The sequence below is a fragment of the Cannabis sativa genome, chromosome 5 (genome assembly GCF_029168945.1).
Source record: "Cannabis sativa cultivar Pink pepper isolate KNU-18-1 chromosome 5, ASM2916894v1, whole genome shotgun sequence".
NCBI classification, from domain to species: domain Eukaryota; kingdom Viridiplantae; phylum Streptophyta; class Magnoliopsida; order Rosales; family Cannabaceae; genus Cannabis; species Cannabis sativa.
The window spans coordinates 4,767,914-4,790,909 of record NC_083605.1 but is presented as its reverse complement, the minus strand read 5'-3'; the positions used below and the strand labels follow the sequence as shown (position 1 = coordinate 4,790,909).

The 22,996-nt window shown below is 33.9% G+C and overlaps 5 protein-coding genes across 7 annotated transcripts; 1 reads left to right on the top strand and 4 right to left on the bottom strand.

The window, feature by feature from the left end:
* Positions 1–1,729: 1,729 nt before the first annotated feature.
* On the bottom strand, positions 1,730–2,263 carry LOC133038104 (uncharacterized). Its single transcript, XM_061116154.1, has one exon. It carries the CDS (start codon positions 2,261–2,263, stop codon positions 1,730–1,732), a length of 534 nt encoding a protein of 177 aa, XP_060972137.1.
* Positions 2,264–2,287: 24 nt separating this feature from the next.
* Positions 2,288–2,941, bottom strand: LOC133038103 (uncharacterized mitochondrial protein AtMg00310-like). Its single transcript, XM_061116153.1, has one exon. The coding sequence runs from the start codon at positions 2,939–2,941 to the stop codon at positions 2,288–2,290; it is 654 nt and encodes a 217-aa protein (XP_060972136.1).
* A 630-nt stretch (positions 2,942–3,571) lies between these two features.
* On the top strand, positions 3,572–8,124 carry LOC115717185 (putative pentatricopeptide repeat-containing protein At5g13230, mitochondrial). 3 transcript variants are annotated; one of them, XM_061115299.1, is made up of 6 exons: positions 3,572–3,769; positions 4,327–4,386; positions 4,493–4,581; positions 4,853–7,389; positions 7,493–7,587; positions 7,799–8,124. In XM_061115299.1, the coding sequence occupies exons 3-4, from the start codon at positions 4,568–4,570 to the stop codon at positions 7,314–7,316; spliced, it is 2,478 nt and encodes an 825-aa protein (XP_060971282.1). In that variant the 5' UTR covers positions 3,572–3,769; positions 4,327–4,386; positions 4,493–4,567; the 3' UTR covers positions 7,317–7,389; positions 7,493–7,587; positions 7,799–8,124. The 3 variants fall into 3 exon arrangements, with proteins under 3 accessions (XP_060971282.1, XP_030502004.2, XP_060971283.1); XM_030646144.2 differs by lacking the exon at positions 4,327–4,386 and having other exon boundaries at positions 3,575–3,769; XM_061115300.1 differs by lacking the exons at positions 3,572–3,769; positions 4,327–4,386; positions 4,493–4,581 and having other exon boundaries at positions 4,981–5,116; positions 5,209–7,389.
* A 1,030-nt stretch (positions 8,125–9,154) lies between these two features.
* Positions 9,155–12,458, bottom strand: LOC115716560 (uncharacterized). Its single transcript, XM_030645377.2, has 4 exons — positions 11,859–12,458; positions 10,051–10,563; positions 9,632–9,775; positions 9,155–9,541 (listed from the first exon to the last, which is right to left on the bottom strand). The coding sequence occupies exons 1-4, from the start codon at positions 11,961–11,963 to the stop codon at positions 9,452–9,454; spliced, it is 852 nt and encodes a 283-aa protein (XP_030501237.1). The 5' UTR covers positions 11,964–12,458; the 3' UTR covers positions 9,155–9,451.
* A 9,478-nt stretch (positions 12,459–21,936) lies between these two features.
* Positions 21,937–22,697, bottom strand: LOC133038102 (uncharacterized). Its single transcript, XM_061116152.1, has 3 exons — positions 22,641–22,697; positions 22,203–22,442; positions 21,937–22,128 (listed from the first exon to the last, which is right to left on the bottom strand). The coding sequence occupies exons 1-3, from the start codon at positions 22,695–22,697 to the stop codon at positions 21,937–21,939; spliced, it is 489 nt and encodes a 162-aa protein (XP_060972135.1).
* Between the last annotated feature and the right edge of the window lie 299 nt (positions 22,698–22,996).

The following is a 22,996-nucleotide window of genomic DNA, read 5'->3' as shown; positions in this document are numbered from 1 at the left end:
GGTCGCCCATATTAAGCAGATTCTTCTTCTTCGGAATGAGAGAAATATTAGTACAATTAAAATCAGTCGGCAAAGTAGACGAATCAAAAAATGATCTGACTTGAGCCACTACATTCGAACCCACCACCCCTCAACACTTCTGATAAAATAATCCTATTTTTTTTTAAGTAAATCAGTATTTTTATAAATAAAATTTTATTTTTAATATTAGTTAAAAAAAATTATTTATAAACAAGAATTTATTTATTTTTAAACGAAATAAATAATTAACTAAAAATAAAAGAAACATTTGCGACGAAACCTCTTTAATATTCATAATTGTTATACATATGACTTTCATAAAAAAATATAGTAGTAAAAGTATCTTATCTTACGATTTTGTTGCAGTCGTAACTTTTTTTGGCCGTTAAATGTCAACTCAAAAACACGTGGCGACATATTATTAGACTATGTATTAAATAAACTAAAGAAATATATCGCAATGTATTTTTGAGCTGTCACTTAAGATTGGAGATGCTACGAAGGATGCTTGATGACATAAATGTATTTTTAATATTTTTTTAATTGATGTTTACCATTGGAATGAAAAGGAATGCCATACCATATCATAAAATCCTTTACATGTTCTCTTTTTATTTTTTTATTATTATTTTATCACAAGTAAGAAAATTTATTTATTTAATATATATTAAATAATAATATAAGATATTTTAATAATATTTTGAGATCCTTATTATTAAATTATTTTAGAATAAAAAGTGTCAAAAATAACGTAAAAATGAGATAAAATAAAATAATATATTTTTAAGTAATATAGAAGTTTTTGATATTCTTAAAAAATAACTATTAGAGATACTCTAATAGGCTTAATTAATACTTAACAACCAAAACTAACATTCATAAAATTACAACATATAATAGAAGGAGATGACTTGTATTGTAACTATGTTGCCTACAATGTGGCTAAGTGGGCGTTTACTCACCAGATGTACGGATCCTTTTTGGGGAACCTATTTTGTAATGACCGGGAGGTCTAACTATTATCTCTTATTTTTTTTTTTGAATAAAATCATCTAACTTTATTTAACTGCAATCATTCATGATTACAAAAAGCAAATCGGTAGATACCTCATTGCTCAAAAGAAACGATCAGCGACAAAATAGGATGCTCGAGCTAACGCATGAGCAACTCTATTTGCAGACCGTCTAACAAAAATAACAGAAACATCACGCAATTGTTCTAAAAACATTTTACAATCAGAAATAATACTTCCAAAATATGACAACAAAGGAAGATCACTCCTAATTGCTTGAACCACAGATAGACAATCCGTTTCAACAACCGTTCCTTGCCAATCTTGTTGTTTTATCCAGCTTAAGGCCTCCCTAACCCCCATTGCCTCCGCCAATTCAGGAGCCACAATCCCTGCCGACATCTGGTTATAGCCTCTACAAAATGACCATTAGCATCCCTAGCCACACAAACAAAACTGTAAGTGCCATTGCTGTAAAAAATTGCAACATCAATGTTCACTTTTATCGTGTCTGCAGCAGGTTTGGACCAACCCGAATGCCCATCATCCTCTGTTAGAAAAGCTGTTGTAGGAACGAGCAAACTGTCCTGAGCTTTGCACCAGTTCGAGAGTGTGTTCTTGGCCAAAAAAACAACAGAAGCCGCTGTCGATTGAGTGTCCGACCAAACCAGATCATTTCTAGTTTTCCATACAGCCTAACAAAGCACTGCAACATCAGCTCTCTGATCTTTATCCAACTGCTGGAACATGGCTTCCAACCAACCGGCAAAAGAAGTCACGACTTGGACAGTTTTCTTCAAACCAGTAAGCTCCCAACAGCTATTAGCAAAAGGACAATCGACCAAACAATGGTAAGGAGTTTCAGCATGATTCGCACACCTTGGACAACCATTATCAACTTGGACATGCCTAGACCGTAAGCGAGTTTTAGTAGGAAGACAATCCGAAGCCGCTCGCCATACCAGATCTTTAACTTTAGGAGGGACATACAACTTCCAAATGCCCTTCCAAATCACAGAATTACTTTGTTGAGACTCCCCGTTCTTTGACAATTGTAACTGCTTATATGTTGATTTAACTGAAAAATGCCCTGTTTTTTCCCAACACCAAAACCATACATCAACTCTACGACTTAAAGATAAGGGAATACTAAGAATTAAATTAGCATCCCTGTCATTAAACAAATCACGAACCAAGTCGACATCCCAGGCAACATCTTCAGAAGACATTAACACATTTACAGTTTGATTTACTCACGCCGGATGAGAAGAGGAAACTCTCGGATTATCATAGTCAGGCAGCCACGGGTCCAAGAGAATGTTTACAGTTGAACCATCCCCAATACGACACCTAACCCCACTCCGAACCATGTCCTGAGCTTCCATAATACTACGCCACACAAAGCTCGGATTACACCCCAAATCCCCTGATAGAAAACTACCACTTTTATAATAACGAGCTTTGAAAATACGACCCACCAAGGAATCAGGCTGACTTAACAGGCGCCAACCTTGCTTGCTAAGAAGGCTTAAATTAAAGTCTATTAGATTTCTAAACCCCATTCCACCCTTAGACTCGTGAATTGTTAATCTCTCCCAACTCTTCCAATGTATCCCTTTATTATTCTTTGCAGAAGCTTGCCACCAGAATTTGCACATCATTTGCTCCATTTCCGGACAAGCTTCCACAGGTAGAAGGAAGACATTCATGGCATAGCTTGGTAATGATTGAGCCACAGATTTAATTAGCAACTCTTTCCCTACTTTAGACAAGAACCTTCCTTCCCAGCTCTGAATTCTTTTCCTCATTTTATCCTTCAAGAATCCAAGCATAGACGTCTTATTGCGGCCCAAAGTGTTGGGAAGACCCAAATAAAAGCTATTCTCCCCAGCTTCAGCAATTCCCATTAAAGAACAAATTGTATTTTTGACATTTTGGGCAGTGTTTGGACTGAAGAAAATGGTGGGCTTCTGATGATTCACTTGCTGTAATAAAATTATAAATAATATATTTTTATTAATATTTTTTTATTAGGATTATATGTATAATAATTACAAGGCTAATTAGTAATTTTTCCCCCCGAACTTTGACATGTACTAAATCGTGCCCCCTGAACTTTTTTGACCGTTAAAAATTCCCCTCGAACTATTGAGATTGTTAAATTTAAGGACTTTTGTCTAATTTTAGTAAAAAAATACTAACATGGATGAAAGTTCAACGGACATAATTTAGTACATATCAAAGTTTGAGGGACATAATTTAGTAGATATCAAAGTCTGGAGAGCATGGTTTAGTACATAAACAATCACTGAAACAGTAAATTGAATGAAATTAGACAAAAGTCCATAAATTTAATAATTTCAATAGTTCGGGGGAATTTCTATCCGCCAAAAAAAATTCAAAAAAAATAATTTAATACATGTTAAAATTCTGGGAAAAAAAATACTAATTAGCCTAATTACAAATAATAAAATGGTTTAGCCACAAATATCCTTAAATAAAATAAAATAAGAATATAGGTTTTTTTTCTTTCTCTTACACTTCCTCTTCCGCTCGTTTCTCTCCCTCCTTACCGTTTCTTCTTCTCCGTTCAGACCAAGGCCGCACCACCACCTCCGGCCATCCACGGCCCAAACCTCTCTCTCCGTCGCTTCCATCCGCGGCAACTCCGGCAGCGTCCAAGTGTCTCCAATCGCGATTACAGTGGGCAAGTCTTGTCCTTTGGTTTTGAACAGGTAATATTCTGATTTTTGAAAAGAATAAATCTTTGTTTGTATCATTTTGTTTCCATTTCTAAAATCACTTCATGGTTCCTAGCAATATCTTTCTTAGCACATAACATTTGAGGTTTTTGCTCCATTTTACTGTCCTGTGTTCTTAGACACAGTTTTGAGCTTCAAAAGAATTTATAGTACTTTTGAAGTTTCTAATACTTATTATGGTTGTTCTGCTAGACAGGTAAAAATATATATCATAAGCATTCAGCTTAAGTGTTCATGCAATTAATTTGAAATAAAAGGAATTTGCTTTTGTACTGTGACTAAGTTTGGTGCTTACCTTAAGATTAACATTACATAATATTTCTATCAAGTACTAAGTATGACTTTACACTTTTAATATCTATATTGTTTGACAATTTGTAATGATATGGTTTTACTAATCTTTCTTTTGTTGGTCATCTATATTGAAGATACCATTGCATTGGTTATTGAATGAATTCTGATGATTTGAACTCATGTACCTTGCTCTCACATGAATTGGTCACTGATACTAAGTTATTGTTATTATGTAGGTACTTCTATTATGGTTTAATATTCATTGCATTGTGCCAACCTAGCTAAATGGGTCAATGGTAACAATCACTATATATTTTCAACTTAAATCGATCATGATGCTCTTGCCAATGTATTTGGCTCTGGCATTATTGAAAGGTGATATTAAAAGCGAAGATCTTGCAGTGGCTCAAGGAGGCGACAAGGGTACTAGCTACACGAGGTGGAACGACGGGGCTGGGTTCATCAAGCTAAGACAGAATGAGTTGGGAAAGGTGAATCAAACTGTTTGTATTTCTTTCCTTGATATGATTTATATGAAAAAACAAGTTTGGATTAAAATTGGCTCTGTTTACTGAATTTAAGTAGAACAACATTATTTTCATTGTGGCTAAAACTTTTAGCCACAAACTTTTTAGTGCTTTAGGCTTATTGAAATTTGAAATTCTCTATGGCTGAGTTTAGATATCTTGTAGGATGATATTTTCATTTTTTACTTGGCATATAGTTTTGTTTATTCCCTCACTTTCTCACAAATATTTGCAGGTTGCTGATTAGAAACTTCCCATGTATAAGAATTTGGACAAGTTCCTTACATTGTGGGTTTTCTTCCCAAGCTATTTGCTTGGCCCAACAAAGCAGAAGTCTTCTAGAGTTGCCTGATTTTGGTTTTGATTCTTTCAAATATGCTGACATGCTTCAAGACTGCATCGAAAATCGCAAACCCAGAAGGGGAATGGGACTTCACTGTGAAATTTTAAAAAGAGGCGGTTGTTTGGACTTGTTTGCTAATAACATTCTTCTCAACATGTATGTCAAATCAAACTTACTTTCTGATGCACACAACCTGTTCAAAGAAATGCCTAGACTAAATACTATTTCATTTGTTACTTTGATTCAAGGTATATCGGAATCTCAGCATTTTGTGGAGGGGATTAACTTATTTGTTAGGCTGCATAGAGAAGGTCATGAGCTTAATGGGTTTGTTTTTACTACAATGTTGAAGTTGCTTGTGAAGATGGGACGTGCTGAGCTTGGTTGGAATCTCCATGCTTGTATCTTGAAGTTAGGGCACAATTCTAATGCTTTTGTTGCAACTGCTCTAATTGATGCCTACTCCATTTGCGGGCACGTTGATATTGCTAGCCATGTTTTCAATGGGATAATTTTCAAGGATATGGTATCTTGGACTGGTATGATTACTTGTTATACTGAGAATGAGTGTTTTGAAGATGCACTGGAGCTTTTCTTTAGGATGAGGATAGTTGGTTTCAAACCAAATAATTTTACTTTTGCTTCCTTGCTTAAGGCCTACGTTGGTCTTGAGGCCTTGGATGCAGGGCAAAGTATGCATGCATTTGTTATAAAATCACATTATCACGACGATAAGTTTGTTGGTCTTGCTTTGCTTGACCTTTACACCAAGTCAGGGGACATAGGTGATGCTTGTCGGGTATTCGAAGAAATGCCCAAAACTGACGTGGTACCTTGGAGCTTCATGATTGCGAGATATGCTCAAAAGGACCAGTGTGATGAGGCTATTGATTTGTTCCTTAAGATGAGGCAAGCTTTAGTTTCCCCCAATGAATTTGCACATGCGAGTGTGCTTCAAGCATGTTCTACAAAAGGAAATTTAGTTTTAGGGAAGCAAATTCATGCTCATGTAACCAAGGTTTGTCTCGACACAAATGTGTTTGTTTCAAATGCACTAATGGATGTCTATGCTAAGTGTGGAGAGATAGATAACTCTATGAAACTATTTGTTGAATCGCCGAACATAAATGATGTGAGTTGGAATACAATGATTGTAGGATTTGTGCAACTAGGGGATGACGAGAAGGCGTTAAGTTTATTTTCTAGAATGCTTAGGTTACAAATCCCAGCAACGGGAGTCACATACTCTAGTACTCTTCGTGCGTGTGCTAGTATATCAGCCTTGGATCCCGGACTTCAGATTCATTCCTTGGCAATTAAAACATTACACCACAAGGATGTTGCAGTTGGTAATTCTCTGATAGATATGTATGCCAAATGTGGAAGAATCAAAGATGCCCGATTGATGTTTGACAAATTAAACAAACAAGATGAAGTATCATGGAATGCTATGATTTCAGGGTATTCTATGCACGGCCTAGGTGTGGAGGCTCTAGAACTGTTTGAAATGATGCAGAAAACAAAGTGTAAACCGAGCAAGTTGACTTTTGTCGGTGTTCTATCAGCATGTAGCAATGCAGGACTACTGGAGCAAGGACAAGCTTATTTTAATTCCATGACACAAGAATACGGGATTGAACCGTGCATAGAACATTATACATGCATGGTTGGACTTTTCGGAAGATTAGGTCATCTTGATAAGGCTGTGAAATTGATTGAGGAAATCCCATATGACCCTAGCATTATGCTCTGGCGTGCTCTGCTTGGGGCTTGTGTTATTCATAATGATGTTGAACTTGGAAAACAATCTGCTGAGCGAATACTTGAAATCGATCCCCATGATGATGCTACACACGTGTTATTGTCAAACTTATATGCCAATGCAAAGAGGTGGAATAATGTGGCTTTTGTTAGGAAAAACATGAAAAAGAAAGGAGTAAAGAAGGAACTAGGCCTAAGCTGGATTGAAAACCAAGGCGCGGTTCATTATTTCTGTGTGGGAGACAATTCTCATTCTGATATGAAACTTATAAGAGGAATGCTTGAATGGTTGAACATAAAAACCTGGAAATCAGGATATGTTCCTAATTGCAAGGCTATTCTACTTCAAGTGGAGGAGGATGAAAAAGAACGCCTTTTGTGGTTACACAGCGAGAGATTAGCTCTAGCATTTGGGTTGATTAGAACACCACCCGGGAGCCCTATACGCATCATTAAAAATCTGCGGATATGCATTGATTGCCATGCTGTAATGAAGTCTATATCCAAGATTGTGAAGAGAGAGATTGTTGTCAGAGATATCAACCGGTTCCATAACTTTCAGGATGGAATTTGCTCCTGTGGTGATTGCTGGTAATTGATATGACTGATGGGATTTAGAGTTAAATTATCAACTGATTGAATTTAGTATTTTGCTGCCTTAACTCCAGGTAAACCTGTTCTGCTTTTGCTTGTTTTGTGTATGTTGATGCTCTAATTATCTTATATTAGATATCATGATTTGAGTTTCATTTCATTTCATTTTCGAAACAGGCCATTGGTAATAACAAAGAGCGAAATCGCTGCCTCAACGGTTGATTTGTCTCTGTCACTTTGCACTTTGCAGGAAATTTCAAGCGATTTTCATGGTAAGATTAGGCGTATTATTCTTCCAGATTGGTGGAGTGACACTATAGCTTAATTTTTTTGTACAAATTCAATCGCCTGCCAACTAGAAATTTTGAACTAAATTGGTTGGCAACATAAATTTACTTAGCACAAGCAGATTACGATTAAGAAATTGTTATATATGTAAAATGTACATATTTGAAGTTGAACTTCTCTTAAATACAAATGCAGGTTGTTTTGGATTAGGAAGCTTTGTTTCATTACTCAACATCAAAACAACTTCTGACATGGTTGGTTGATCGATGACATACTCTTGTATGCACAAAAATCCAATTGTAATGCATCTCAATGCATGGTAACCAAATAATTCATCTATGGATGACCCCATCATTTTCTAGGCTCTACCTTTTGTAACTTACCAAAAAGTATATATAAACTATCTAATTTTAACTTACATGCCTAATTAAATTGGAGTCTAAGCTTCAACTACTTGAATTTTCAATATTCTTTTTTATTTCTTATTAAATGAATAATATATTTTTAAAAAAATTCTAACTATTCATTGGGGAATCTTATGCTTATTACTCAAACAAGCATAACACACTTGCGTATTCATCTATAAATTAAATTGAATATGTAATTATTGGAATTCTAATAATAATAACTAGCTTTTTACCTATAGTAATATCAAGTATCATAACTTTGAATCTATATACTGACTGTTTCAAAAATTGGATTAGTGTCTCTTTCAAAAAACTGTATATTTATTTTTACTTTAATAATGTTTATATTTTTTTTTATTTAATTCTTTTCCTTATACTTAAAATATATTTTAATTATATTTTTACTTTTGAAGAATGTGAAAAAAGAAAAGAAAAAAAGTGAGTAGGTTAAAGAAAATTTTACTTTATATAAAAGAAAAAATTTAATGAGGTGTATTTTCACTTTTATGGAGTGTAACTAAAATTCTCCTTAATTAATATATGACATGTGTTTGGGGCTCTTGTTTGGTTACAAGGCTCTCCTTCCAAGTTTGGATCAAACAACCCCAATAAATAACACCAAATCAACAAAGCAAAGAATATTCTTGGCAGAGGTTGAAACTTGAAGCATAATAATATTAATTGGAGGTATGGACATGGAGTTTTACTACTCTACTTCAACTTTTTTTTTCCATCTCGAACTTTAATATATACTAAATTATATTTTTTTAGTCTTTTTAACCGTTAAAAATTCTCTTAAATTATCGAGATTGTTGAATTTAAAATTTTTTATTCAATTTTAATAAAAAAATTTAATATGAATCAAAATTTAGAAGCATAATTTAGTACATGTCAATATTTGAAGTACATAATTTAATAAATATTAAAATTTCAAGAGCATAATTTAATACAAAACAATCACTAAATTAGTAAAATTAAATAAAATTAAAAAAAAATCATTAAATCCAACAATTTTAATAATTCAGAGAAAACTTTTAACAGTTAAAAAAATTCAAAAAACATGATTTAATACGTGTCAAATTTCAAGAGAAAAAATATCTTAAATATCATTTATTTTTTATTTTTTTCAAAAGTGATTTAGAAGTAGGAAAAAAAACTCAACATATTACATTTCATAACATATTATATGAACAAGTACAGCTTTGTTTTGGTCTCCCCTTTTTATTTAGCATATTATTAATTATACCCTATTTACAACTCTACAAGGCCAAAGTTGGTCAACAGAGGAGGTTATTACAGCAATAAAACATATCTACTACTATGCAGAATTTTGGAGGAGGATGATCATGAGGGGGTTTATTGAGAAACATCACAGGACCAGGACCTACCTAGCTACTTTATTCCTAAGATGATTCTCAATCTTATTATGTAAAAATCAAAGTTATTGCCTCTTTCCATCAGATTCTTCGGTTTTCGCAAACCTTCCTCGAATCCTTGGTTGGTTGTCAGCAAGAGCCTTCCTGCAAGCATACTGTAATAAAAAGTAGTAGTCAGTTTCATGGTGTTGTTAATATGTAAAGAGTTTTTATTTATAATCCATAAATGAATGATTGGTAGTGACCTTGATTTTCCTGCCAAAGTTCCTCTTTGTCTTCTTATTCCTGTATCTCGAAAGCTTTTCCTTGCGTTCCTCCGAGATGCTTTTGCTGATGATCATCGGCTGCTGGGGAGAATGGATGAGGCTTATGTTACCATTGCCAAGAGTCTGTCATAAAAACTCAGAATCAATGATCCAGCCCCATCCTGTGGAAATGACCAGAAACATCTAAACACTTCTCAGTTCCTAACTTTAGTTACCCAATTCAACAATTGCCACACTCACTCAATTTCAATTTGCATAGCGCTTTCCGGCCAATCCCACATCGGGTTTTCAAATGAACAACATAATTTCTACTCTATTCTATTCTAACTACCTTAAATAAACCTCAAATACAACACAATTTCATATTGTAAAAAACTATATGAACAATAGAGTCTGACCTTAATGTCTCCTTCACTAAATGCACGGCGCATTCCATAAGCAGCAGCACCGAGATCCATTCCTGGGAAATCAAGGAAATTTGGCTTAGTCACAGGTCCTTGCATCCACTCCATTGAGCTTAAACATTCTGAGCTGATGCTTTTCTGGAATGATGAATCTGAAAACAGTTTGTTTTCTTGGATGAAGTTTTCGTCTATCCTTAGAGAAGGAATCTTAATATCCAGGACTTCAGACAGTGGCATATCCATGGCTGCTTGTTCTAACAGATCCTTTTCACACTCATACAAGACCTCACTCAAAAGCTGCTCCTTTTGAAATGATTCAATGTCTGCAACCTTGAGTGCTTGCCGTGATATGACATCTTCTCCACAAGATACCATTGAAATAGCTGCTGCTGTCACTGGATCAAGTCCCATGGCTGCTTCTTCTATAATTGGTTCTGGAGCTTTGAATAGATCACCTTCTGCTCCCATGTCATATTCTGATATCATGGAAACCTGAACCATGTTACTCTGTATTCAACCAACCAAAATCGAGTTAGCCATTAATGAGATCACCAGTGATACAAAAATATGTTATTTTCAATCCTTACTCAAATTCTTTTCATCAAAATAAACACAAGAGTTTCAAGTTTTGTATTCATTCAAAAAATTTGCACAAAATACCAGATATATATATTTTGAAGTGAGGATTTCTTCTAGGTAGTATGTAGGGACAAGTACAAAAAGACCCTTAGAGGGTCCAATCAGAGAAATGTTTAGAGCTGAAAACCATCAAAAGGAGAGAGCTTCAAGGTTGGTATTTTTGACTTTGGTTGGGACTTGAAAGTGTATTTCCAGAAACAAACAAAACAAACCCACCTAGTCTTTATCAATTGGAGTCACAGTAGAAACAGAATAAATAGGTTCCATTAAGCTTTTGAATCAAGCACTTAGCTTAGAATGATTCAAAAACACTTTCACTATTACAAAGCAAACACCACTACTTAGTTGTCTTTAACCATGTAAAACACCAAACCTTTTGATAAGAGAATCACCCAGTTTGAGCAAAAAAAACACAGCCCATGAAAGGGTTCAAGAGTTGTTCCTTTTTACTTTCCTAACCAAAATTTTAATCTTTTTAGCTTTGGAATCTAAAGAAGGAGAATTAACTTTACTATCTTGTTACTTATTTTTTTCCCCAACTCCCCAACCCCTATAGAAAAGGAAAAAGAGAACCTTTTTCAATTTTGGTATTTCTGTAAGTGCGGTGGAAAAGCAAAAAACCCAATACAATTTCACATCAAAACTAGAAGAAATATCAAGCAACACGTAACCATGACAGAAAGTATGGGTTTTTCTTCCACACACATACACACTCACATATATATATATATATATATATATTTATATACACACTTCTTTTTTCTTTTTGTTTTTCCTAATCTATCTCTTTCCAGATCCAGCATAAAAAAGCTAACTCCAGCTGTTTCCATTTATGCTTCCAGAAAAATTAATGCCACAAAACAAAAGCTTTTTGTTTTTTCATTTTTGTACAAACGAGCATATCATCAAACACATGCAAGACATACTTAAATCCAAACACCCAATCTTTGAATTATGAAAAAATTGAACTTAAAGTTGAAAGAAAGATTTGAGCTTTCATTCTGAATAAACAATGAAACAATTTCTTTAACTCCCATGATGATCAACTTCACTAGAAAACAAGCTAAAACCAACTTCAGAATAGTCAAACTAAAGAAAATTAAGCAAACCCAGATGCAAAATTTGAAGAAAAAACTGAATTAACAAGTACAAATAATTTATACCATTGAAACATTAGACTTCTCTGTTCTGCAAAATTCATCATATTGCTGAAGTTCTTGAGAAAAATTCTGGAAACAAGGGAACAAAAGCCCTGCCTCTGCATACATTTCTCAAAGCCACTAGAAAAATTTATATATATAAAAAGAACAAAGAACAATACTTTATTCAAAACAGAAGAAGGACCACACTGAAACAGAGCAGCCAAAATGCAAAGAAGAAAAAGAGAGTAATATGGTTTGGTTTTAGTTTGATGTTTTTCTTAGAGTTGCTAGGAGAGAGTGTATATTATATATATATATAAATAATGATGGGGAGTGGTAATTGAGTAATTAAGTAATTATTGCAAGATGATGTAATATAATAAGGACAAAATATGAAAAAGGACATGATTATTTTTATAATGCTTGTCCCCATGTCTATTATCATACTCTTTTTTTAATATATAAAAAAAAATACTATTTTATATGCTCTTAGCTCATATTAAACTTTTCCCAACTTAGAATATTAGATTTAATTTGGGTATTATTATACTGCAAATTGTACAATGGTGAGTTGCACCAAGCCCATTTCTCTGGACATTTTTGTGGGCAACACTGTACTCTTCACTCATCTGCAGTAGTTATCAGTGTTTAGGCTTACAGTTTTCTTCACGCGCTTTAAAGCGCGTGATATCTAATCTAATGAGGTATTATTATATGTTTGATGTGAGGTGCCAACTTGAATTGAAATATCTCTCTCATTACATTATTCATGTGTTATTGTTATTGGATTTTTACTTGACTTCTTTTTATGAAAATACAAATATTATCAAAATATTATACTTGTGAGTTGATACTTTTTTAAATTAATTATGTCACATTATTTTATCGTTGTTGTAATGTTTTGGTTCATGTTTTAGAAATAAAATAAGAACAATTTTTTTTTGGTTTTTTTATACCACATAAATGTTTTTTTTATTACGAGGTGAAATTTTGTTCAAAAATATTATGTATTTTTTATAATGTGTATTGTATTAAGTTTCTTCTGTTATTCTACTATTATTTTTTAATTGTTTTACTGTTATTGTTATTGTTCTGTTTTATGTTCCACTATTGTTTTATAAAAAAATAGTATATTTGAAAAAAAAAATTATGTGGTAGTATTTTTATAAAAATTAATTTAAATTTTAGTATTTTTGTAAGTTTTATTTTTATTATTTTTTGAATGTTATGTCACTCCTCATCTAGATGGGGCCTCATTTAAATTTATTTATTTTATATGTATATTTTGTATTCTATATTTTTATTTGTTTTTCTTTTAGTATAGTAGCATTTTAAAGGTTATGAAAACATATTAGGAATACTTTCAAAATATATATTTATATCATATATACATATTAGGGACAATGTTTTATATTTTGAATGATAACATTGTGTAATATTTTTTTTTCACATAATTTATTTCTTTTAATATTACAATTTTAAATTTTAATACAACAAAAATAAATAAATAAATAAATGTCTCTAACTCTCCTCCATAGAGGTGGGTGGGACAAAGTATAAATTGGTTAGCATATGAGAGCACTCCAATCAACTTTTTCACTTTATCATTTATAAATATTTCACTAAATTTTTTTATTTATTTTTTTTTTATTTTACCTATCATTGACAGATTGCTTTGTCACTACCTTGGTCCAAAATAAATATACCCGGCTTGCAAGTTTAGCTAAAAGAAAGAGGCCAAGTCAGAAAAGTTAAAATTAAAGATGGTCAGATAAAATAACAACAAGACACAAACTTACCTTAGTACAGTTCCTGAGAAGATTCCCCATCAGGAAGTCAGGCGGAAGGATATCCGAACAAACCAACAACTCCTCGACATCTGCTTGGAGCCTCTCCTGATAATGATTGCAGACTTCCTTGACACGCTTTGGCTCAACCAAGGGGGCAAAGCCTGCCTTATCCTTAGGCTCCTGAGTGGTTGGGGCTGGAGGAAGTAGAACCTTTGAGTTCTTGGCCAACTTATTTTTTGTCCCGACCACCACCGAGTTAGCATTAATAACAGTGCCTTCTTGAGCAGAGACTTTGGAATCGGTCTACTATACTTTACTCGGGTTTTCCCTACCTGTCGACTCACCTGCTTTCCTCTTAAAAGTAGACATCAACCTGGTCGACGTTTCTACACAAGAGTAATGTTGGCAGTCAAATTAATAAAACACACAAGTATAATAGCTAAAGTACCCTGGGCGTGAGGAGGAGCATCCTCTGAGACAATGATAGAAGGTGCATCCTCGTCAGAAGATGACTCCTCAACATCTTCGACAACAACTTTCCCTTTTCCTTCAACATGTTGCACGAGTCGACGAACAAGAGCATCTTCGGCGTCATTAATTCAGATAAGAACCTCGACTCGGGTAGGTTTGACCCTGCCAACCTTAGTTTTCTTCTTTTTCTTCTGATTAGTTTCCTTAGAAAAAGGACTTCCATGCTTTGGATATAACCCGTACTTGATAAAGTTTTCAGACAACGTCAAGAGGATAATATGCAGAGTGAACTCTAACAAGCACAGGATAGCTTAGGCCCTATCTCAGAAACCAACATGTGAAAGTTGGGTGGATGTAAATCTTGGCCCGTTGAAAGGCAGTAAAGTTGATTGGCATCTCCGTTACAATATAGTAATTGCGCAAGAAACCACCAATCTTCTTAACCACACTCTCATTTGTGTTGATCAGCCATGAGCACTCTAGTTGCGAGAAGTAGAAGTACCCTGGGCGGTCACAGTGCATAAAAGACTTTAACTCAAAGAACCAAATAATGTCGTGCGCAGACGGCTCACCCCATCCATGTTGTGTGTATAATATGAACATGGTGGTCAGGTAGTGTGAACTGTGCTGGGAAAATTTTGAAATAATTGACTATCTTCACGAAGTAAGGATGTAACGGCAGGAGAGCCTCGTGCTTGGCATGCGGGCCGGACCACGCACATAAACAATCCCCTGAGTCATTTGCAAGTTACCTCTTGAGAGGGAGGAATACATCAACGTTTCCAAGGCAACTTTCTTTGTCCAAGTTTCGAAGGTGCCTCTTAGTAAGTTTGGATGGTGAGGATACCCAAATTGGGCTGTCACAAAACTGGAATTTAGATGGCTCGGCCTCATCAAATTCTTGGTCAGTATAATTGATGCCTAAAAATAAAGGACAACAACAAAAATCGTAAGGCTTCTTATCCTTCAACCACCAGCCAGCCTCGTGAAAAGGCATGATTGCATACCTTCGGCTGTCGACTTGTTCATCGACTTCCTAGACTTTTGGATCTTTATTTAACATGGGATCTTCTCCCTCGGAGTCTGACCCAAACAACTCACATTGTCTAGCCATTAGTCGAGCAAATTCTAGATTGCCCGATCCAATCTTACAATAAGTCTACTTTGTCCGAGCCAGATTCCTTGATCGGAATGGATAACTTTGCTCAGGGTGGTCCACTACAATCTTTACTTCGACCTTTGGGAGGAGTGAAGGTTTAAGGTAGGCTTCTGGCAAGGTTGTGGGGACGTCTGGTTAGACCACATAGGTCTAGATGGAAGGCAAGTATTCCTTTCAACCAAAATTATACTCTCTAATGTACCTGCTGTACACGTCACCTCCAATTCGGTCCAGATTGCAATGACTCTGGACGGTCGGAGCGACTTCCTCTTTGCTTGGTATGTCCCACTCCTCAAAGCTGGATGAAGAGTTGGTGGGAGATGGAGGCAAGGCTTGAAGTCATGGCTGTTCTTCAAAAAGTAATTGCAGCAAGTCGTTGTCAATTCATTTTTTACCTCTTGAAAAGTCATTCAGATTCATCTACAAAAGAGGGAAGGGGAGGTAAATACCGAACAAAGTTATAGAGACAAATTTTTACAAAACAATCTATATATCTCGACCAGAGGAAATTATGGATCAAGGAAGAGGCTTCGTCAAAATGATGTGAAGATCGACTTTAATTGAAAGATTCGAGGAACCCTAAAAAAACTAAATTTTATACCTTGCAGATAACGATTCAACTAAATTCTTCAAAGAACACACGATTGGTGTAATAATTCCACATAGGACTGAGCAAAAAATCTAAAAAACCAAAAAAATTGAGTATATTGACTGTCCGAACACCAAAAAAACTAACACCGAAAAAACCGAAAAACTACCTCCAGTTTAAACTGCCTTTGCACGGTCAGTTTTAGTGTCAATGGCAAACTGAGAACCGACCAGACATATATGTCACACACTGTACATATATAATATAATTATTTTTTACATATTTAATATAAAATTTTATTAAATTAGTCTTACTTTTTATCTTTTTCAATCAAAGTCTCACTTCTTCATATTTATTATGTTATTTATTTTTATATAAGCTTTTAAAACTTTTTTCCTTAATTAGTAATTTAATTTTGATATATTTTAATTATAATAATTCATTAATTTTATATTAATTTATAATTACCATTCATATTTTATGGCTTTTATAATCCATTTCTAATTTATAATTTTCTCTATACATGCATATATATGTTTTAATATATATTAATATTTCATTTCAATTATAGCATATTTAATATTATATATTTTTCTTATTTATAACATATGTTTAGTAAGTTGTGCATTTTTAATTGCATGATTATTAGTATTATTTTGTATTTAATTTGGTTTTTATGTGACAAAAGTTAAATTATTTAGGTTAATTTGTGAAATATCTTCATTTTTTAATTTATTGTTTTTAAATGATAGTTATATTTAGAGATTATTTATATTTACTTCAAATATTTATTTTATTTTTATACCTTTGTTAGTACTTAATTAGCTTTGTTTTTGTACCATTTTTTATGGTTTGGATGTCTTTTATGACTTTTGTGCCATCTTTATGGCTTGCCCCTAATTGTTTAGGGTAGATTTGTAGTGTGATCAATGGATAAGAGAAAGGTTTCATATTTGGTATTCATGGCTTTTGCAAATGACTTTTGAGATTTGACAGATAAGTGTTTTAAGTTTTGATATTATTATATGAATTGTTTTACAATCTTTATTCACATTACATATTTTTTCATTATATTGTGTGATAATAGAGTTTTATTGTTATTTTGTAGGTCAATTTTGTGGAGGGCCTACTGTTATAAAGACTTTGCTGATAAGTTTTTAAATATACTTTATTTGAGAGTTGTCATCTTTTTACTATTGAGATTTTCTTTTATTAGTTTTTAATATCATCGTTAGGGGTTAATCTACTTTTCTTTGTCTTTTTTATTTTGTAGATAGTTTGTGGAGCATTTTGATATGTAAATGAGTTGGTGTGTAGTTTTCAATGTTATAAGTTGATGCTCTAGCTATTTTGGTGTGTTGTTTGAGGACGTTATAGCTTTATTGTTTAAATTTTTGGGGGCAATTTGTCTCATGTTGCTCGCTTACTTTAGCAGTTCATGATTTGACAAGCATGTCCTTCGGTTAGACTATGAGCTATCTTGGTTCAAGGAGGTTCCTGCGCGGTTTGCGGATATCTGCATCGTAAATTCATGAGTGATTCTAACAGCACATATATCTGCATCATTGCTTTATTTTATTATAATTTGATGTATTTATGTATTGTATACACACATTCATAAAGTAATACAAGTTTCTTAATATAACTCATTACTATACTAGTAGCACATATATTTTGAGCAAATTTTTAAAAAAATTATTTTATATTATTTATTTAACTAAGAAAGTTTTTGTTCTTAAATTGTATGATATTTGATACAATACTCTAATTTTTTTAGTTTTCAAATAATTATAGCAAATTTAAAGACTTTTTTTTTTTTTTAAAAAAAAAGGATGAAGCTCGGTTTGGTTGGTTTAAACCGACCAAACCATGGATTAAAATGGTCAATTTTTTTTACATTTATATAATGGTCGGTCGGTTTTTGGATTATAACCATGAAAATTGAAAACTGAATTTTGGATTTTTTTGTGTAAAAAACTGACCAAACCGACCGTTGCTCACCCCTACTTCCACAAATTCACCCTACATAGATATGTTCATCGTTTTAAATCATCATAAACTTAAGCATTTGTTCAAACAGTGAAGAACACTCATACATCAAGCCCAAAATTTTGCAAAAAAGAAAAAAAGTGCAAAACTTCAAATGCAAGGAAAAAGAGGTAAAACGTATTCAAGATACTTACTCATTGGGAAGATGGTCACGAAGTTCTCAGAGTAGAACGCTTGGAAATTGTCAAAACACGATGCTTGAAAATTCAAAGAGAGCTCTCTGGTTCTTTGAAAGGTGAAAAGTGACAAATGAAATTTTTACTCTACTTTTATAAATCTTCCTAGGGGCACGATGGTAATTTGGGCGTCCAAACTAAATTTCCATTTTCCCTCAAAAAGTGGTAATGAGTACACTATAGGAGTACAACCATTAGTGCAATTACCAAGAGCACGAAACCTTTAAATTGAAGCATCAAATGCCCCACGTGATTGAAGAGGCCTGAAAAGAAAACCTAGGATTTCATGATTACCGAGATCACCACGTGTCACCTTACTAACCCACTTCACTCATCTGGACCGTAAGCCAAACAAGTCCTCGCACCAACCAAGAGGTTCCCACATAGACTTGGGGTAAATATTATCCCAAAAGTTAGTCGTGTGACTTGGTAGGTTCCTTTGGGTGACACGTATCTCTGCCATGGGGCCTAGGCGGATAAAAGATCTCAAAAGTCAGCCGCCTAAGGTGTTTTCCAATCAGGAGGGATATCAACCGAGTCAAACGTAATGCGCTGCACAGTTTCAAGACGCACACACCTGGTCAGAGGAAATGAATCTCATACAAGCTAACTTGAGGGAAGACGCGTGTCGTAGATGCAATTGACAATAATCTTAGTTTGAATATGTATTTAATGCCCAGTCAAAAGAGAATCATGATTATACATCCTTAATTTTATGAAGAGGAGTTGGTTCCCTAAATTAGTGGGATGACAACTCGAGGAAGTTTAATCCCATCATAAACATCCTCTATAAATAGTAGATCAGCTCTACTGAAAAGGAATCTGAAATCATTTCTTTGAGTGAGCCTATACGCTGTTCAATTTCCTGTAAAACTTTTGAGAGAGAGCAATCCTTTTTCTTCTCTTCTCACAAGTTAAATACAATAATAACGAGAGTAGGCCATTACCAAAACATTGGGCTGAACCTCTATAACATCTGGTGTTCTTTATTTTATGATATGTCGTTTACATTTCTTGAAACTTATAAATATGTTGTTGCTTTAGAGACTCAGCGTCATTGACCAAAAGCGAGGTCAACACACACATAATTAAAAACTTAAACTAATTATTATTGTCTTCATCAAGTACATTATCTAAAAATTCTAAACCGTTGGTGTTCAAGTTTAAATGGGTTGTTTGTGCATTGTCCTGAGCTTACGTTAATGGCAGTGAAGGGTAATATGGTTGCTGGAAAGATAATAACTTAATAACTTGTTGAGTCTGTGGTTGTTGTGGCAGAGTTAGAGATTATTGCTATTATAAAAAATTCAGAGATTGTTGTTAAAGCTGACTGGGAAAAAAAATATTGATTTTGTGGACTGAAAAACTGGCCTTGAGAAAGTTGCTGCAGTGAACCCATAAACATTATCAACTGCTAAGATGAGCTCCCAAATTGACCAAACATTAGTTGTTGTGACTGTGATCCTCCAAACAAATCAACGTAGAAAAGTTGAGGAGACTGGGAGGAGCGTCCAAACATGTTCAGAATTAGAGGGGATTAGGAGGGACTTCCATGCATGGTAGGAGAGAATTATTGAGCCTGCTAAAATAGTTGTTGTTGCGGCCTTGAACAAGTTGTACTACCTTGAGGCTGTGTTGGTGAATATTGCTGGAGGAAACTATCAAATCGCAAGTCATACAAATCAGAAGTGTTGTGTCCTGGTAGAAAGTGTAACATCCTGAACCGTAAGGGCGCCACATTTGTGCTTTTATAAATAGTTTATAATAATAAACTAGCTGTTTAAGAAAAGTGTGGTTTAACTAAAACTTTAGTAAAATTATTTAAATTATAACCTAACTTTTCATTCAAAATACCACTAGATTTAAGGATCCCCTTAACTTTTACAAAATATTACAAAATAACTTATTACAAAATACTGTTACATTTTCAAAACACAACAAAAGGAAGATCCTGTCCAGTGAGGACCAACATTGCGAGGAGACCTCTGACTTATGGCTGGTCCAATTTTTCCTTTCCCTTACCTACACCACAGAGCACCCGTGAGTCACAAAGACTCAACAAGAAAAGCAAGTAAATCACAAACATCACATACAACATAATATTTTAATAATGCACAACAAACAATGCATCATATAGTATAAATAAACATTCAAAGTGTAATCAAATGTTAACGATTAATTTATTTACCTTATAAGACAAATTAACCTCGATGCTTTATAAAGCATCCATATTCCTCATTACCAACAAGTTATATATGTCACTAGCGTTGCTTGATTAAGCAATTAATAAGTGAGAAACCTATCAACGGTTTCAAAAGTGAGTAATAACTCATTCCTTGCAACAGTAATTACCGTATCTTTACCTCGATCATAATCGAGTCACAAACAATAATAATCATATCTTATTTGTCATGTTAAGTAGTGCAAATGACTTTTCTTACCTCAAATCCAAAATCAGGTGTGCGGGCCGACCTGAGTTGAATAACACTCGACGATCTCAGATCCTATATCACGACAATAAAAACTTGATAAATAACTTAACCAAATCCCAAAATTGGCCCTAAACTTAAAACTAGACAAACCCTAATCAATATTGGCTTAGAAATAGCCTAAACATCGATAAAATATCCAAAACTAAGTTATGGAAAAACACCCCAAACGGATAACCAGTTTTAGAAAATTAGGGATCCCTTGCTAGTCAACCAACTGTCCGGTTCCATAGTGCCCTGTAGAATCGTTTAACCGGAAATGGGAAAGCCCTTATTTTTGCATCAAAACAACATTACAAAAAGGCCCACCCAAAGCTCCTCCAAACCTAATGAAACATTCCAGAACAATCCAACAATATAAAAAAACATACTCAAACATTCAAAACTCTGAATTACACTAAAAATACAAATCCACCATAGTTGAGTGAGATTTGAGTTCTTGAACTCAACTCGCTCAATTCAAAACCTAACAGCCATAGAATCATCAAATTCACACTCAAACAACTTTGAATTAAACTTAAAAATCATACTCTGAACTCAATTAAACCTACAGCTCCGAATTAAAGCAAAATCCAAAAGAAAACTTAGCCTAAGACCCTAAAAATCAAGAAGAACTAGATAGAGAACTTACCTCAAAGCTTGAACAGCTCCTAGACTTGATTAATTCAACTGAGAAATGGTTGAATTCAGAAGAAAATTCCCTGGTTTCAGCTGGACTCTTAGGGCTTCGAAGGGAAGGAAAGAAAGAGAAAATGATATGCAATGTTTTCTTTTTCTTAATTTTGATTTTATCTTCAAATAACTAAAACATTTAATTTAAGTTTAAAACTAAACTCATTTCAGCCTAATAGTTACTAGAAAAACCAAATAGGACAAAAAAAACTAAAATACAATAAAATGACTATTTTACCCCTCCAATAACACTTAAGCTAAAATATAACTTAGTTGTATTTTTGTTAAATCAACTATCCCAATTAAACCAACAACTCAACATTCTAAACTTGTATAATACAATTCTAATATATCTCATTCTTTTGACATTGTGACATCTTTCACCAATCCATCGAGTTTTCACTATTGGCAAATCCAAAAATATTTTATTTCAAAAACAATATATATAATACCCACATGTTCCAATAAAATCTTCGTAATTTATAAATTATACTTAATTATTCATTTACTTGAAGACCATTAATTAACTCACGATTGGCTTAAGTAAGATTATAATCCTACTTTAATATTCATATAACTACATATTTAATAAAATATGTACCATTAAATATAATTATAATTTTCAGAATATTACAACTATCCCTCTCTTACAGGAATTTTGTCCTTGAAATTTACCTGAATAACTCGGGATACTGCTCCTGCAACTACGAATCTAACTCCCAAGTCGCTTCCTCAACCTTGTTTCTCCACAACACTTTAACTAGCAGAATAGTCTTATTCTGCAATATTTTCTCCTTCCCATACAAGATTTGAACTGGCTGTTCCTCGTAGGATAAGTCGGGTTGAAGTTCAATGTCCTCGTAACTCAAAATATGGGTCGTATTAGACACATACTTCTGGAAATATGGAACATATTGTGAACTCCAGATAAAGCAGGGGGTAAAGCTAGCCGATAGGCTACCTGACCTACCCTTTCCAGTATCTCGAACGGACCAATAAATCTGGGACTTAGTTTTACTTTCTTTCCAAATCTCCAAATCCCTTTCATTGGTGATACTCGAAGGAAGATGAAGTCCCCAACCTGGAACTCAATATCTCTATGCTTTGGATCAGCATAGCTTTTATGTCTACTTTGTGTGGCAAGCATATGAGCTATAATCTTTTCAATGGCCTCACTAGTTCTTTCGACTGCGTCGAGTCCAAGGTATCTCTATTCACCAACTTTATCCCAATGAATGGGTGAACGAGACTTTGTTCTATATAGCATTTCATACGGTGCCATACCAATAGTACTTTGATAAATATTATTATATGAAAACTTAACTAAAAGATGGTACTTGTTCCAAGAACCTTCAAAGTCCAATACACACGCCCGTAGCATTTCTTCAAGTATCTAAATAGTTCTCACAGATTGAACATTAGTCTGAGGATGAAAAGTTGTACTGAACTTTAACTTAGTACCCATTGCTCATTGTAAACTCTCCCAAAACTTGGGTGCAAACTTTGGATCTCGATCTTAGATGATTGATTTTGGAGCACCATGAAGATGAATTATTTCCTTAACATATATATCAGCATGTTGATCTATTGTATACGTAGTCTGCACCGATAAAAAGTGCGCTGACTTTGTATATTGATCCATAATTATCCAGATGGAATCATAGAACCCATCCAACCACAAAGTCCATGGTTATATCCTCTCATTTCCACTCAGAAATCTTTAGAGGTTGAAGTAATCCTGCTGGTCTTTCATGTTTTGCCTTA

Coding starts and splice junctions, on each gene's coding strand:
- LOC133038104 (XM_061116154.1), bottom strand. CDS start 2,263: ATGTCTTCTGAAGATGTTGCCTGGGATGTCGACTTGGTTCGTGATTTG.
- LOC133038103 (XM_061116153.1), bottom strand. CDS start 2,941: ATGGGAATTGCTGAAGCTGGGGAGAATAGCTTTTATTTGGGTCTTCCC.
- LOC115716560 (XM_030645377.2), bottom strand. CDS start 11,963: ATGTATGCAGAGGCAGGGCTTTTGTTCCCTTGTTTCCAGAATTTTTCT. Junction 10,564..11,858: donor AGAAGTCTAATGTTTCAATG/GTATAAATTATT, acceptor GGTTGAATACAG/AGTAACATGGTTCAGGTTTC. Junction 9,542..9,631: donor ACTTTGGCAGGAAAATCAAG/GTCACTACCAAT, acceptor TTTTTATTACAG/TATGCTTGCAGGAAGGCTCT.
- LOC133038102 (XM_061116152.1), bottom strand. CDS start 22,697: ATGGGTACTAAGTTAAAGTTCAGTACAACTTTTCATCCTCAGACTAAT. Junction 22,443..22,640: donor CTCAGACTAATGTTCAATCT/GTGAGAACTATT, acceptor GTTGGTGAATAG/AGATACCTTGGACTCGACGC. Junction 22,129..22,202: donor CGTTCGAGATACTGGAAAGG/GTAGGTCAGGTA, acceptor CCATATTTCCAG/AAGTATGTGTCTAATACGAC.